Raw genomic sequence first — 15,065 nt, forward strand, 5'->3', positions numbered from 1 at the left:
TCCTTGCCCTATAAGACCAAGCCATTTTCCCCGTCGCCACCATTTTCTCACTGCTGCAGCTGCGTGTTAGACGGCACCGCTGTTGCTGTGTGCGCTATACCTTGTTAATTTCAAGCCAATTTTCGCACAAATCTACAGATAGCTTGGGAGTAGGGAATAGTTGTGATTGCAGTCCTTTTAAGGACTAGGTTACAGCATTTCCTACGACTTTTATCAGGCAGGTCTGTGCTCTTAAATAGATAGATTGTGGGAGTAAAGACTAATTGTAATTGGAGTCCTTTTCAGGACTAGGTTACATCAGTTCCTATCAGTTTTTGCCAGGCAGGTCTGTGCCAGTGCTGTACAAGTTTTTTTCACAGCATTTGGCTGAATCTAGCAAAGCTAATCCTTTTTGGCCTATTGCAGAGTGTGTTAGTCAGTGGAGTAGCCTATCTGTGTTGCAAGATATACCACCTGTGTATAGAATACCAATTTTTTTACTGCACCTAGTGAAGTAAAATCTTTTGGGCATAGCATCATTCTATTAGTCCATCTATACTGACCTCCATCAGGTTGCAAATTGAATATAATTTTTTTCTGCATCTAGCTCTGAAAAAATATTGGGCTTCTAGCTGTGTGTGGGACTTGTTGTATTAGTCCATCTATACTGACCTCCATCAGGTTGCAAACTGAATATATTTTTTCTGCATCTACCTCTGAAAAAATATTGGGCTTCTAGCTGTGTGTGGGACTTGTTGTATTAGTCCATCTATACAGACCTCCATCAGGTTGCAAACTGAATATATTTTTTTCTGCATCTACCTCTGAAAAAATATTGGGCTTCTAGCTGTGTGTGGGACTTGTTCTATTAGTCCATCTATACTGACCTCCATAAGGTTGCAAACTGAATATAATTTTTTTCTGCATCTACCTCTGAAAAAATATTTGGGCTTCTAGCTGTGTGTGGGACTTGTTCTATTAGTCCATCTATACTGACCTCCATAAGGTTGCAAACTGAATATAATTTTTTTCTGCATCTACCTCTGAAAAAATATTTGGCCTTCTAGCTGTGTGTGGGACTTGTTCTATTAGTCCATCTATACTGACCTCCATAAGGTTGCAAACTGAATATAATTTTTTTCTGCATCTACCTCTGAAAAAATATTTGGCCTTCTAGCTGTGTGTGGGACTTGTTCTATTAGTCATCTATACTGACCTCCATCAGGTTGCAAATTCAAAATAATTTTTTGTCTGCATCTACCTCTGAAAAAATATTTGGCCTTCTACCTGTGTGTGGGACTTGTTCTATTAGTCCATCTATACTGACCTCCATAAGGTTGCAAACTGAATATATTTTTTTTCTGCATCTACCTCTGAAAAAATATTTGGCCTTCTAGCTGTGTGTGGGACTTGTTCTATTAGTCCATCTATACTGACCTCCATAAGGTTGCAAACTGAATATAATTTTTTTCTGCATCTACCTCTGAAAAAATATTTGGGCTTCTAGCTGTGTGTGGGACTTGTTCTATTAGTCCATCTATACTGACCTCCATAAGGTTGCAAACTGAATATAATTTTTTTCTGCATCTACCTCTGAAAAAATATTTGGCCTTCTAGCTGTGTGTGGGACTTGTTCTATTAGTCCATCTATACTGACCTCCATAAGGTTGCAAACTGAATATAATTTTTTTCTGCATCTACCTCTGAAAAAATATTTGGCCTTCTAGCTGCTAGAACGCATGACCATAAAAATCTACACTTTCATATACCTGGGGCCTTTTAGGCCCGTGTGCAAATAACATTGAATAACTCAAACTCAAATGACAAACAACTATATACATGAAGAATACCTAGAGTTTCAAAATTCTAACTAAAGTAATCTTGCAGAAAATAGAAAACAATTAACAGGGCGGGACTGCGAGGCCCCAGGTATGCGTTCTAGGGTTAAGTGGTGTCTGTGCCACAATTTTGGGAAAAAATGGAAACTCTTTTTGGAGTCCCCTTGCTGTGTCTTACGTGTCGTTGGCATCGTCAATTCCAGGTGGGTTGGGTGCAGGTGGAGGACCGAGAGGAGGTTGAGGAGGCAGAAGCAGTGGAGGAACTTCTAGATAAAGAGGATTGACGTACAACTCGCGGGGACGGCAAGACTTGGACAGCAGCCTCTTGTCCTGCTGTCACCAGAGTTACCCAGTGCCCTGTCAGCGACATGTAACGCCCCTGTCCATGCCTACTCGTCCAAGTGTCTGTGGTGAAATGCACCCTGTCACACACAGAGTTTCTCAAAGAAGCGGTGATGTTGTGTGCGACATGCTGGTGGAGCGCAGGCACACCTTTCTTTGAGAAGTAGTGCCGACTGGGCATCTGGTACTGGGGCACTGCGACGGACATAAGGTCTCAAAAATCCACTGTGTCCTCCAGGTGGAAAGGCAGCATTTCTGTAGCCAACAGCTTGCAGATGGTGAAATTCAACCTCTTAGCTTTCTCATGGCTAGGAGGAAATGGTCTTTTACTTGTCCACATCTGAGGGAACGAGGGCTGGCTGTTGTGCTTTGACGGGGTTGAGTAGGGTGTCCCTGGCAAACTGCCGGTCTGTGAGGAAGATGCAGGCGGACATGTTAGGTTGCCTTGATCCAAAGGTGGTGCTCTCGATGTCAGAGAGCTCTCAACACCAGCAGGTGTTTCCACTTCCCAATGAACTGACGACCTGCCAATCACACTGGCTGTTGCAGGTAAAGAGGTGGCAGGTCTGCGTCCAAAAACATGTGTGACTGCTGTCCCCCCAGTCACAGAGGATGAAGAGGCCGCGGATGCACAAGATGGGGCAGACGGTGGTTGGCCCAGCCTGCTAGGCCGCATTGTAGCACAGTGAGCTTCCCACTGCAACTTATGCTTCATATCCATGTGACGGTACATGCATGAAGTACTCAAACTATGGATTTTTTGGCCTCTACTTAGCTTTTGGTGACAAATATTACAGATAACACGAGTTGGGTCATCCTTATCGATCTGAATAAATGCCCAGGCTATGCAAGGCTTAGAGCCCATGCGACCTGAAGAGCCACTACGACTTGTGGTCAGAGGCGGAGTTGTGGTTGAGGATGCAGTTGTTGACGTGCTTCCAGTGCTCCGTCTCTGTCCAGGAAGGCGCAACCTAACCTCGTCGTCAGTAGCATCTGTGACACCCCGCTGCGCTTGGTATCACAGATCCTAGAAGAGTGTATTGATGGAATCCTCCACAAGAGGCCCCCATAAACATTCACACATCTCCATCTTCCACCTCAGACCAGCAGAGGGAGCCCGTTAGGGATATAAATAGGGAAGGTGGAGCTAGGCAGTTCAGTTCCTCTGAAGAGTTCCTGCAGTAGAGAAGCCTAAGAGAGGTCAGTCTGCAGTGGAGCTCAGTCTAGTCTAGAGAACTCAGTTAATAGTTCAGCAGTGGAGCACGAGGCTCCTGCTAGCTAGATTCAGGGAGCCCAGATAGAGCTTAAGGTGTGCCAGCGTTATAAGATCGGTGAAGCGCGGCAAGCTGCCGTTAGTGTGTATAGCCTATTGAGGGCCCGAGTAGGCCGAAGGCGAGTGGCAAGTTATTACATAAGGGGCAGAGGAGCTTAACCAGCTCACCCCGAAGCATTTACCGGACACCGGATCCGAGCTTACCGGGATCTCTATGACCCAGTAAGGCATAACCGGAATCCCTGGAGAACTACAAGTCCCAGGATCGCTAAGGTGCTGATACGTAACAGAGCCAGGAGACGCTTAGGCCCCGCATACTGGGAGCGTGAACTTCAAGAGAAGGCCCTACCACAAGGTCAGCCAGCGCATGACAGAGACAAAGTTAGGCCTAGCTCCAGGCAGGTCAGAAACTTACTGCGCAGAGGCAAGAAACAGGAGGCCCTACACCCGCTCATTGGGGAGGATCCTGATATGCACCCTTCACCCTACAGTGCTCCAGGATGTGCCTGAATTTCCTCCAGTAAAAGGTACTGAAGTGACTACCATGTCCGTTTCCGTTCTTGCTCTGACCCAGCTGGGTCTCGCCTGTCCTGCATTCCCCCTGCATACGCTGCCCTGAGACCTAGCTCCACCTGTGGGGAGCTATACCATCGAGCTGCCTTATCACGGGCCTCAGTGGACTGCTGCAGCGCTGGTGCTTCTCACCAGATACCACAGGTGGTGTCACAAACTCTTATAAAATTAACAATTATCCACCCTTTTAAAGAGTGACCCCAGGGTACGGGCCAGGGAGCCGACCACCGCGACATCCCAAAGGCCAGGCAAAGGCCCGGGTGACCTCATCGACTGGCTGACTGTGGGTTGACAGTAAGTGGGATCTCCAACCTTGTCATCATCACCCTGTGTGTTATCACACCCGTCGTCCTCAAAGCCAACCTCTTCCTGCCCTGACCGAAAAGTCAAGTTGTCGCTCCAATCAGGTATTTGAGTCTCATCATCGTCTTCATCATTGTCTCCACCAACAGGAGTTACAGTTTGGGAACGAGGGTCTACATTATGCTCAGAACCTTCTTCATCTGGTCCTGGATCCGACTTATAAAGATTCTGGGCATCAGTGCAGATCATTTCCTCGTCTGGATTAACAGAAGCTCTGGAGCAGACCTCCGTTTCCCAGGCTATAGTATGAGTAAACAGCTGTGCAGACTCAACCATCTGTGTTACCCCATACTCAGACGGGCAGCTGGAGACTTAGGAGCTGTGAGGAAGCAAGTGCGATTGGGGTGACACCTCTGAGGACTGGAGTATTTGTGATGTTGAAGTTGAGGTGGAGGAGAGCCCACTTGAAGGAGCACTTGATATCCGCTGAAGCACCTGCTGTTTTTGTGCCTCATCTGGAATTTGTAGCGATGGGCGTGTCCGTAACAAAGGGATCGTATCACATTGTCCACGAAAAGAAGTCGACATGTTAGTTTGGCTGGAAGATGGTCTTTCTTCTGCAGATGTTACTCCCCCCCCCCACCGCGGGGGGCTCGACCCACCAGCGGACTGGCACCAGTATTAGGAGAGGGGGGCTGGCCGTCAGGGTCCACCGCGGCTCTGGCACAAACCCGGCGACACGGAGGTGGCACGGGCAGGAACGGACTGGCCGTGTCGGCTTCTCACTTTTTGGATTTTAGAAGGGCATGACATGCCTATATCTGTGTCTCCCCCTCCTTTTACTCCTCCACCTCTTTTCTTTTCGCATGACTATATGTACTTGTCACTTTTCCATGTGTTAGTTATGTCTTCTGAGCAGTTTGTCAGCTTTTGGACACCTTTGAAGGTGTTTTCTATGTGTTTCTATGTGTTTTTGTTTGCCTGCCATTGGTTTTAACGGTGTTCGAAGGTGTTCGACGAACAGTTCGATGAACAGTTCGGCGAACACACGGGTGTTCGACGAACCGAACCGAACTCGAACACTACGGGGGTGGCTCAACACTAGTGATGACTATTCCTTTATGTGCCCCCTGCACCTAGTATACATCCACACTGGCTGTTATGTGTCTCTGTTCACACCTTGTTTCTCCCTTACCCTCTTTATGTTCTACAAGACTGCTAATCAGGGAAAGTGCCTACATAAAGGGAGCATAACTACAATGAAAATGTCAACTTAGGTGATCTATCAAACTTGTTTATCACCACTATTTCCCCACACACCTTCCGCATAGCCTATTTTCCTCCTAGGAGAGAAATGTACCACATTGCGCTTAAATATTGGATGTTATTTTGTTATATCTATGTTTCTACTGTTCACCATCAATAAGTTAACTATATAATTATTGCATGTTGCTTGTCAATATAACAGAGCCCCTGCCACCTACTTCTGCTGTTTTCTCCTAACCGAGTCTTGATACTTCCTTCCCCCACAGAGCCCCTGCTACCTTATATTATGTCTGACCCCTGCCTATACATTACCTCTTCCACCTTATGTACCCCATTCCTCTAATAGAGCCCCATCTGCATTTTGTCTTCCATGTCCCAATTCCCTCACTACCTCCACCTTCTGTAATTCATTGATCCTCATCCACTCGTCCATCAATTTCTCCACATATATAAATATAAAGTGGGTACGGAAAGAATTCAGACCCCTTTACATTTTTCACTCTTTTTTTCATTGCAGCCATTTGGTAAATTCTAAAAAGTTCATTTTTTTTCTCATTAAAGTACACTCTGCACCCCATCTTGACTGAAAAAAAACAGAAATGTAGAAATTTTTGCAAATTTATTAAAAAAGAAAAACTGAAATATCATATGGTCATAAGTTTTCAGACCCTTTGCTCAGTATTGAGTAGAAGCACCCTTTTGAGCTAGTACAGCCATGAGTCTTCTTGGGAATGATACAACAAGTTTTTCATACCTGGATTTTGGGATCCTCTGCCATTCTTCCTTGCAGATCCTCTCCAGTTCCGTCAAGTTGGATGGTGAATGTTCGTGGACAGCCATTTTCAGGTCTCTCCAGAGATGCTCAATTGGATTTAGGTCAGGGCTCTGGCTGGGCCAGTCAAGAATGGTCACAGAGTTGTTATGAAGCCACTCTTTTGTTATTTAAGCTGTGTGCTTAGGGTCATTGTCTTGTTGGAAGGTGAACCTTTGGCCAAGTCTGAGGTCCAGAGCACTCTGGAAGAGGTTTTCATCCAGGATATCTGTGTACTTGGCCGCATTCATGTTTTCTTCAATTGCAACCAGTCGGCCTGTCCCTGCAGCTGAAAAACACCCCCATAGCATGATGCTGCCACCACCATGTTTCACTGTTGGGATTGTATTGGTCAAATGATGAGCAGTGGCTGGTTTTCTCCACACATACCGCTTAGAATTATCACCAAAAAGTTCTATCTTCTTCTCATCAGACCAGAGAATCTTATTTCTCATAGTCTGGGAGTCCTTCATGTGTTTCTGAGCAAAATCTATGCGGACTTTCATATGTCTTGCACTGAGGAGAGGCTTCCGTCGGGCTACTCTGCCATAAAGGCCCAACTGGTGGATAGCTGAATGATAGTTGACTTTGTGGAACTTTCTCCCATCTCCCTACTGCATCTCTGGAGCTCAGCCACAGTGATCTTGGGGTTCTTCTTTACCTCTCTGACCAAGTCTCTTCTCCCACGATTGCACAGTTTGGCTGGACGCCCAGGTCTAGAAAGACTTCTGGTGGTCCCAAACTTCTTCCATTTAAGGATTATGGAGGCCACTGTGCTCTTAGGAACCTTGAGTAATGCATAAATTCTTTTGTAACCTTGACCAGATCTGTGCCTTGCCACAATTCTGTCTCTGAGCTCCTTGGGCAGTTCCTTTGAGCTCATGATTCTCATTTGGTCTGACATGCACTGTGAGCTGTGAGGTCTTATATAGACAGGTGTGTGCTTTCCAAATCAAGTCCTATCAGTTTAATTAAACACAGCTGGACTCCAATGAAGGAGTAGAACCATCTCAAGGAGGATCACAAGGAAATGGACAGCATGTGACTTAAATATAAGTGTCTGAGCAAAGGGTCTGAATACTTATGACCATGTGATATTTCAGTTTTTTTTTTTTATAAATTTGCAAAAATGTCTACATTTCTGTCTTTATTTCCGTCAAGATGGGGTGCAGAGTGTACATTAATGATAAAAAAATGAACTTTTTAGAATTTACCAAATGGCAGCAATGAAACAAAGAGTAAAAAATGTAAAAGAGTCTGAATACTTTCCGTACCCACTGTAGGCCTCAGCTATATGGTGTTCTGTATTAAAGTGACAAATTATACACTGTATGTTGTCTCACCAAAAAATACTGCCATAACTGTCAAATTTCGAGAGGATGAGGAACCAGACTCTCCCTTCATGACAGCATTACTGATTTTCCGTGGATTTGGTTGCTTGGGTTCTGATGCAACTTGATAAACTCCATCAGAGTAACTTGCTGGGTTGAGGCGAAAAAGTTTGGAACCTAGGGGAAAACAACCGAAAAAGAAATTAGAAAAATTTGAATGGTCTTCTGAAATACTCACAGAACTATAGTCTCTGCATTTAAAGATTGCCATATTTTTACTAATGGAAATATATCAGTTTCAGTTTCATTTATGTGAAAACATAGTTTATTCAAGAATAAAGGTAAAACCTACAAATCAGAATTACAAGTTAAAATTTTAGGTCCATAATTCTGTGCTGATAAATCTATTTTAATATATTTTCATGGGAGTTGAAGTGCTTTTTCTTTTTACTCTGTATAGCCATAAAGTTACATGATTTTTTTTAATTTGTGTGCTCAATTTTATTATATAATTATGCCTAAACGCCGAAGCTGTACCTAACATTGGTTGCAATCAGCCAAAATATTACTATTACCATAATGAAACATGTGAGATATTGTTAAGTAGTACCCTCGAGTAATAGCAGCAGAGATTTTCCAGAAATTTCTTTTTGGCCCAGTTTTTCTTTCTTTTATTTTTATTTTCTTTTTAGAAAAGCATGGACCATAGACTAGAGAGACCTGCAGTTTTTTTGGGTGTTCTTCAAACAGTAGTAGTAGTTTTTTCTACTTATTGAATTATTTGTGGTTTCATCCCTGCACTTTTAATGTGGTGTGATAGAGTCATATAACCTTAGTAGCGGCTTTGAAACCTTTTACAGACAAATATATCCAAAAAGTTATTTTCTTAGCTTTTCTATAATTTACTGTGATTGAGACATAACGTCTTTTCCTACATTTTTGTGCTATATATGTACATTTACTTGTCCAACAGGTCTGATTGCAGTCAAGCCTAAGTTGGTACATAGTTGATAAGGGTGTTGTCAGATAATGCTTTTTTTCCTAACTGTAGCAATATCTCATTTGAGGGTTTTTTCTTAAGCTTTCTATTGCTCTTAGATATCAGCTTTTTCCGTATAGCTTCTATTGCTCTTAGATGTTAGCAAAGTTTAATCTACTGAAAAATTCTGTCCAGGAGAAGATAGCAATTTGCTCGATCCAAGTCAACAGGAAAAATCGATCAGAATAGTTTAGAAAGAAGCTAAAATATCTGTTATTAATCCTATAACATTTTTGGATAATAATAAAGGGTACTTAAAAATAATCTCCGTATAGTTTCTATTGACTTGTGTCTTACCTTTAGAACCCATGCTATGATATGCCAGATTGTTATACCACCCATCATAACGCTGAACTTCCCAGTTCACTGTACTCCGTGCACCTTATTAAAAATGAGTTGGAATAATAATGTTAATCATCAGGATTACAGCTTCATTTACATTGTAAATTTCATACAATAAATAAAGGTAGCAGATTTAGATTCTTTAAAAAAAATAATGGTGAAGGAACCTAAGATCTGATCCATCAATTCCTTGTCAAGACTTAAATTGTTAAGCTATCATATTCATTCTCAAATTTTTCTTCTTTATTATGTACAGTATAAACAGTCTAACAACCTCTTTCATAGTTGAGAAATCAAGTTTAAGACAAGGAAACATGCCGACTGTCCAAAGTTCAATATATTCAATATAATACTGTTTGGTATATCATCCTCAGAAGATATCTGAAATTTTTATTTGTATAGGGAACAATGATATTGCACAATAACTATTAACTTGGATTCAAGATTAAAACATAAGTCATACTTTCTGTATATACATTACTCAGCATCCCCATAATGATTATTATAGTAAATATGTATGTATATGCTCTATGTGTAATGAAAAATGATGGGCTAACACCATATAGAATGTTGTTTTTAAATCTATTGTGCCGATTCATTAAGTCTTACCAGTCATAATGAAGGACTCGCTGGAGTATGGTACGCAAAAATCGTTAAAGAAGCACTCCTCCCATCAAAGATTTTATCCTCTTAATATATTGCAATCATCATATTATATTGCACTGTGCACTTACAATTGATTATTTGTCCCTTCTACCCAGCTAATTCTTCTGTGTTCCATTAGGTCTATAACATCACGTGATGAAAAGTTGACAAGCTGAATCGTTCTAAGATCTAGGTACAAACAGGAAGTCAACTTTCCCTGCATGACTCATGAGTCACTGCAAAAGTTCCTGGCGGGGGGGGGGGGTGGGAGGGAGTAGCTCGGTCAGGAGTTGAAGAGGGGGAAGATTTATGCAGGGAGAAAGAGTCTTTCTGTATCTACATAGAGTAGAAAAAAGAGAAGAATTGGCTGGGTATTGGCTGTTTAAGAGGCACACACCACTTAATGAATTCAGCATATCTTATTGGTGAGCACCTTCATGCACCTTACCAGAAATGCTACTCCAGATAGGCTAAGTAGCATGTCTGGCTTAGAAACACAAACGCTATTGCTGAATTTAACAGCCCTGTTCCGGCTCCTCTCCAGATCTGTCCATTTTTACGAAGCTGCTTGAAACTGTCCTAAAAACGCCAAGAGTCACAAAATGTTCATGCAACTCCAAATTTGCAACAGTTTTGCAACTTTCAGTGGGTTTTATGCCACTTTTTTAGCAAAAACTCTTAGATGAATCACCCACTATGTCTTTACAGTGAATAAGGAGCACTATGGCAGAAGTTAGCTTTAAAACTTTATTAAGAAATGATTGGACTTGTAAACAGTGTAGTATATTAATACTGACCCCAAAGTGCTTGTGCTCATACAGCGTGCGTTTCGCCATGTGCTTTGACGAGGATACCTTTTAATGCATTTTAGGTGTCTGATAACTATGCACATTTGATAGATAGTTTAAAAATGTACAATATTTATTTATGATAAATATACCTACCCAGGCACATCAAGGCATGGATCAAGAAAAAACAGATCTGTTTTCGGGTCATGATTTTTGTTGGTGCCTTGGAAACAAATAGGCAATAAAGTATGAATATACAGTACTATATAATACCAACAGGACTATGGACTATGCAAATATTAAATATTTTATAGTTGGGTACAGCCTGTAGATAATTCCTCCTTTTGACAGCAGTTCCTTGTGTGAGATGTTATGCATGGATAATAATCAGCTTCCAGAATACTATTAGTATATTAAGTGGAGGTTAAAGTATATGTTCACCTGTGACACATATTCTTATGACATATATATTCATCTAAGAGTTGCATAATAGGAATTCCCTAATATGTATCTTTTAGAATGCTTATTTCCTTAATAAACTGGAGTGGCAAAATGGCCTCTCTGACCAATGTGCAAAGCCACAATAGGGAAGTTGAATTCCTGGTGGCCCTGTCAGATAATTATCACATAGCTCCCTAATACAAAGGAAAAAGCCTTATCTAGATGTCTATGTTCACCAATGGTAAACTGAAGGCAAGTGAATGACCAGGAAGTCATCTAACAATGAACGAGAAATGATGAAATCTGATTGTGTAGGCGAGCTTTGCTCCACAGACACAATGATACCAACGCCTTTTTTAATGTTTGTCTTCCTCATCTTAGAGATAAGCTTTTGCCTTATGGTGACCAAGACTATTAAGTGTATCAGTGTCCAGTGCAAACTACCATCACTCAAATTGATGCCTTGAAAGGGGATTTTTTATTGAACTTTTTACCTTTTTTATGACTGGGAGTTTTTCTGTCCATAGATTTTCCCATGTAGAGTGATAACAAATAAGTGTTTTTTCCTTTGCTCTCACTTTGCCTTGCTAGACATTATATTCAAGGTCTAGACATAAAGACTAATAAAAAGAGTATAGGAATGTACATGCGTTATTACAAGCCAGCTCGTAGTGTGAAATGATCGCCATTTGGCTACATAAAAGCTGATTAGCAGTGGTTCAATAGCCTGTTTAGGCAGAATGATCACACTCGATGCACACAGAACAATTGGTAATAGGATCGTTCTCTGCGTATAGACCGTCATAGTTCTCGGCAGCACGTGTGTTTATGAACAACATTGTGCTTCCTAAAACAATGATTTTTTTTAAGCAGCCAGCTTATAAATAATTTTACCAAGCAAACAAGCTTTTTGCTCATTCATCATGTGATTGGAAACCTGTTTACGCTGTCCAATTATTGACAAAATTGCTACCAAGGCTCATTCCGCATAATCAGCTACTGTAAATGTACCCTAACACAGTTGTTTGATTGGGACTGGGAGAGGAAATTAATTTTTTACTAGTCTTTATGACTGGCTCAGTTATGATTTAGCCATAAGGGTATAGAACAGTGCTTCTCAACTCCAGTCCTCAAGACCCACCAACAGGTCATGTTTTCAGGATTTCCTTAATATTGCACAGGCAATAATTCCATCACTTGTGCAATACTAAGGAAATCCTGAAAACATGATCTGTTGGTGGGTCTTGAGGACTGGAGTTGAGAAACACTGGTCTAGAACAATGGCCCCTATTTTAGACAAGACTTTTCCCTAAATTTCTATATATATTTTTTGCATGGTTATGTTACTATAATCAGAATTTCTTAGGTGTAAAATGATAGTGATGAGAGCTAAGCAGGTGACAAGTAATAATATTCAGGGTTTAAAAACTCATCTATTCTGCGTGATATAGAGGCATTATAGCAATAATGTATGGTGACTGTGAAAAATTCATCAAAGAGTCCCAATATTTTGATGTCAGCATGAATATACTAGAGTAGGTAGGTGTCAGGGATTATTTTTCTCTGGAGAAGCTTCTCAGTGCTCTAAACACAGAGTGAGATCCATTTTTAAAAGAAATCCAAGATGAAAATCACATTTCTTTTGTTTTACTGATCAAAAGGATCTGATACCATAAGTCTATTAGTTATCCTTTCTCTTTAATTCTTATTATTTATTTTTAGAGCGTCATTGATTCCATGATGTTGTACATGAGAAAGAGTTACATACAAAATGCATATATAAATGACAGTGAACAAACTAAGAATTACAGACTGGTACAGAGGGTAGAGGGCCCTGTCCTTGAGGGTTTACAGTCTACCAGTCTAAAGTCTTTAATAGTATTCTGCACATCAGTCAATGACAATTGATGAAAACATAACCATGAAAATAAAGTCTTACATTTTCTTTCTGCTTTCTTGTTCATATTGTTTTAAGATTGTCCCACAATTATTGTGTTTTTATCTTCCATTTTTTTATGAAAGAATGTATGACCTAGAATTATATAAACTGTATTTTAAGACTATTAAAGGTGACATGACTGATCTACTGGCAAATAACATTTAAAAAGTCTCCATTTTGAAACCAGAATTTCTGACCGCCATTGGCGTGTTTCTGTCCTCTATAACAATCGTTCCCTTCTATGTCATTGCCATCAGTCCTAAACTAAACTACAGCGTCCAACCTTATCATCTCTCGATGTTCATTTCCCTCGGCCATCAATACAACTGTTATTCTTCTCAAATTGAAGCAGCCTTCTCTACACTGTACCTTCAATATACTGTCTCCTCTCCCATATACCTTGTATCCACAACTTAGCTTTTCAATCTGTCAACCTTTTTTTTCCTCACGTCTTCTGGTATTACACCACCTGCTCTTCCATGATGATTTATTCCTTACCTCTAAGAATTTCCCATGCATTGATTAATTTTTCACCTAGTCTTGTTAACTATTTATAGGGTTCCATACCTACCCTGTAACATTTTAGCCTCAAATACCTGATTTTCTTATTTTCTCTTGAATGTCTGAGGAGAACCTGAAGCATAATCTTAAAATCGTGTTCTATTTTCTCCTTCACTATCCAAAATTCTTCATGGCACTGTGTCACAAAATATCATAGTTTCTTAGTTTTTAAGGTTGAAAAAATGCACAAGTCCATCAATTTCAACCTATAACTTAACATGTTGATCCAGAGAAAGGCAAAAATGTCACGAGGCAGATGCCAATTCCCCATATTAGGGGAAAAAGTCTTTCCCGACTCCACATTCAGCAATCAGACTAGTTCCCTGGATCAACATCTCATCACAGAATCTAGTGCCTGTGATTTTATATATTACAAGAAAGGCGTCCAGACCCTCATTGTAATTTTGTAGTTAATCAACCATTACAACATCATGTGGCAGAGGGCTCCATAGCATCACTGCTCTTACAGTAAGGAATCCGCATCTGTGATTATGATTAAACCTTCTTTTCTCTAGATCTAGAGAATGGCCCCTCATTATCGCAGGCCTAGGTGTAAAAGGATCATTAGCAAGATCTCTGTACCGTCCCTCCATATACTTGTACATTGTAATAAGATCGCGCCTAAACCTTCGTTTCTCCAAAATGCATAACCCCAATTTTGGTAACCAGTCTTGGTACTCAGCCCACCCAGATTTACAAATATAGGTTATAATAATGATGAATGTTATTAATATTATCATCATTATTAGTAGTAGCAGCAGTATTAACTAATATTACTAATATCATAATCATCTTCACCATTTCAATAACCATAAATGGCTCTGATATTTTCACCTTGCAATGTAGTTGCCTTGAGGCGAACCTTAACTGAGCTTTATCCTTAATTTCTTGACTGAAATATGCATTACTCTGTTATATTATAGTACATTACAATTAAACTATAGATTTTTCATCCTTGTCCTACAGACCTGTCAGCAGAGTACAGGTTGACCCTCACATTATGTTCTATAACAATATATTAATATTTATTTTTACATTTCCCATGCCAGTGCTAAAGACCTACCAGCAGAGTTTTGCTGCAGTTAGAATGATGATATATAACAGTACCTTATTATTAATATATACATTTTCCATGCCTGCTCTACAGACCCATCAGCATCTTTGTGGAAGAATGATAATATACTCTACTTAATAGATCCATGTGGAAGAATAATATTCTACTATGGTAAAAGTAAATTTGCTTAAAATCCTAAAATAGTATTATAACAAAGTGCTAAGATGCCCTCATGTGTCCAGGAAGGGAATAGAACTGATGGAAATGTATTGTCACTTTTCATTCAGCATCAATATACAATAAATGGAAACAATACATATAAATACTAGTAATAATATAACACACTCTACATAATCTAGATCTATAGAGAAGATCATCAGCCGATATACAGCTTACCTGTAGATCTCAGCTCAGGTGTCCGTCGTGTGCAGTTAATGACACAGGCATAATTGAGTATGTGACATTATAAAGGAAGTTGGTAAGTACAGTAGCACTAGGGTTGGGCATCTGCCTGATTTGAATAATGTTCTTTATTGTTAG

At 40.4% G+C, this 15,065-nt stretch overlaps 1 protein-coding gene across 1 annotated transcript in view; it reads right to left on the reverse strand.

Annotated features, from left to right (window-relative positions):
* The window catches only part of LOC141166321 (dual oxidase 1-like), an 88,540-nt gene extending 73,521 nt beyond the window's left edge, over positions 1 to 15,019 (reverse strand). Inside the window, exons 1-4 of the mRNA XM_073652891.1 lie at positions 14,922 to 15,019; positions 10,687 to 10,753; positions 9,053 to 9,136; positions 7,729 to 7,893 (exon numbers count right to left, since the gene is read on the reverse strand). Coding sequence (XP_073508992.1) covers positions 7,729 to 7,893; positions 9,053 to 9,136; positions 10,687 to 10,738 — 301 coding nt within the window. The 5' untranslated portion in view covers positions 10,739 to 10,753; positions 14,922 to 15,019. The remainder of the gene's footprint in view (positions 1 to 7,728; positions 7,894 to 9,052; positions 9,137 to 10,686; positions 10,754 to 14,921) is intronic.
* Positions 15,020 to 15,065: the final 46 nt, after the last annotated feature.

This window comes from Phyllobates terribilis, unplaced genomic scaffold (genome assembly GCF_046119375.1).
Source record: "Phyllobates terribilis strain yellow unplaced genomic scaffold, ASM4611937v1 Scaffold_11__3_contigs__length_659146591, whole genome shotgun sequence".
NCBI classification, from domain to species: Eukaryota; Metazoa; Chordata; class Amphibia; order Anura; family Dendrobatidae; genus Phyllobates; species Phyllobates terribilis.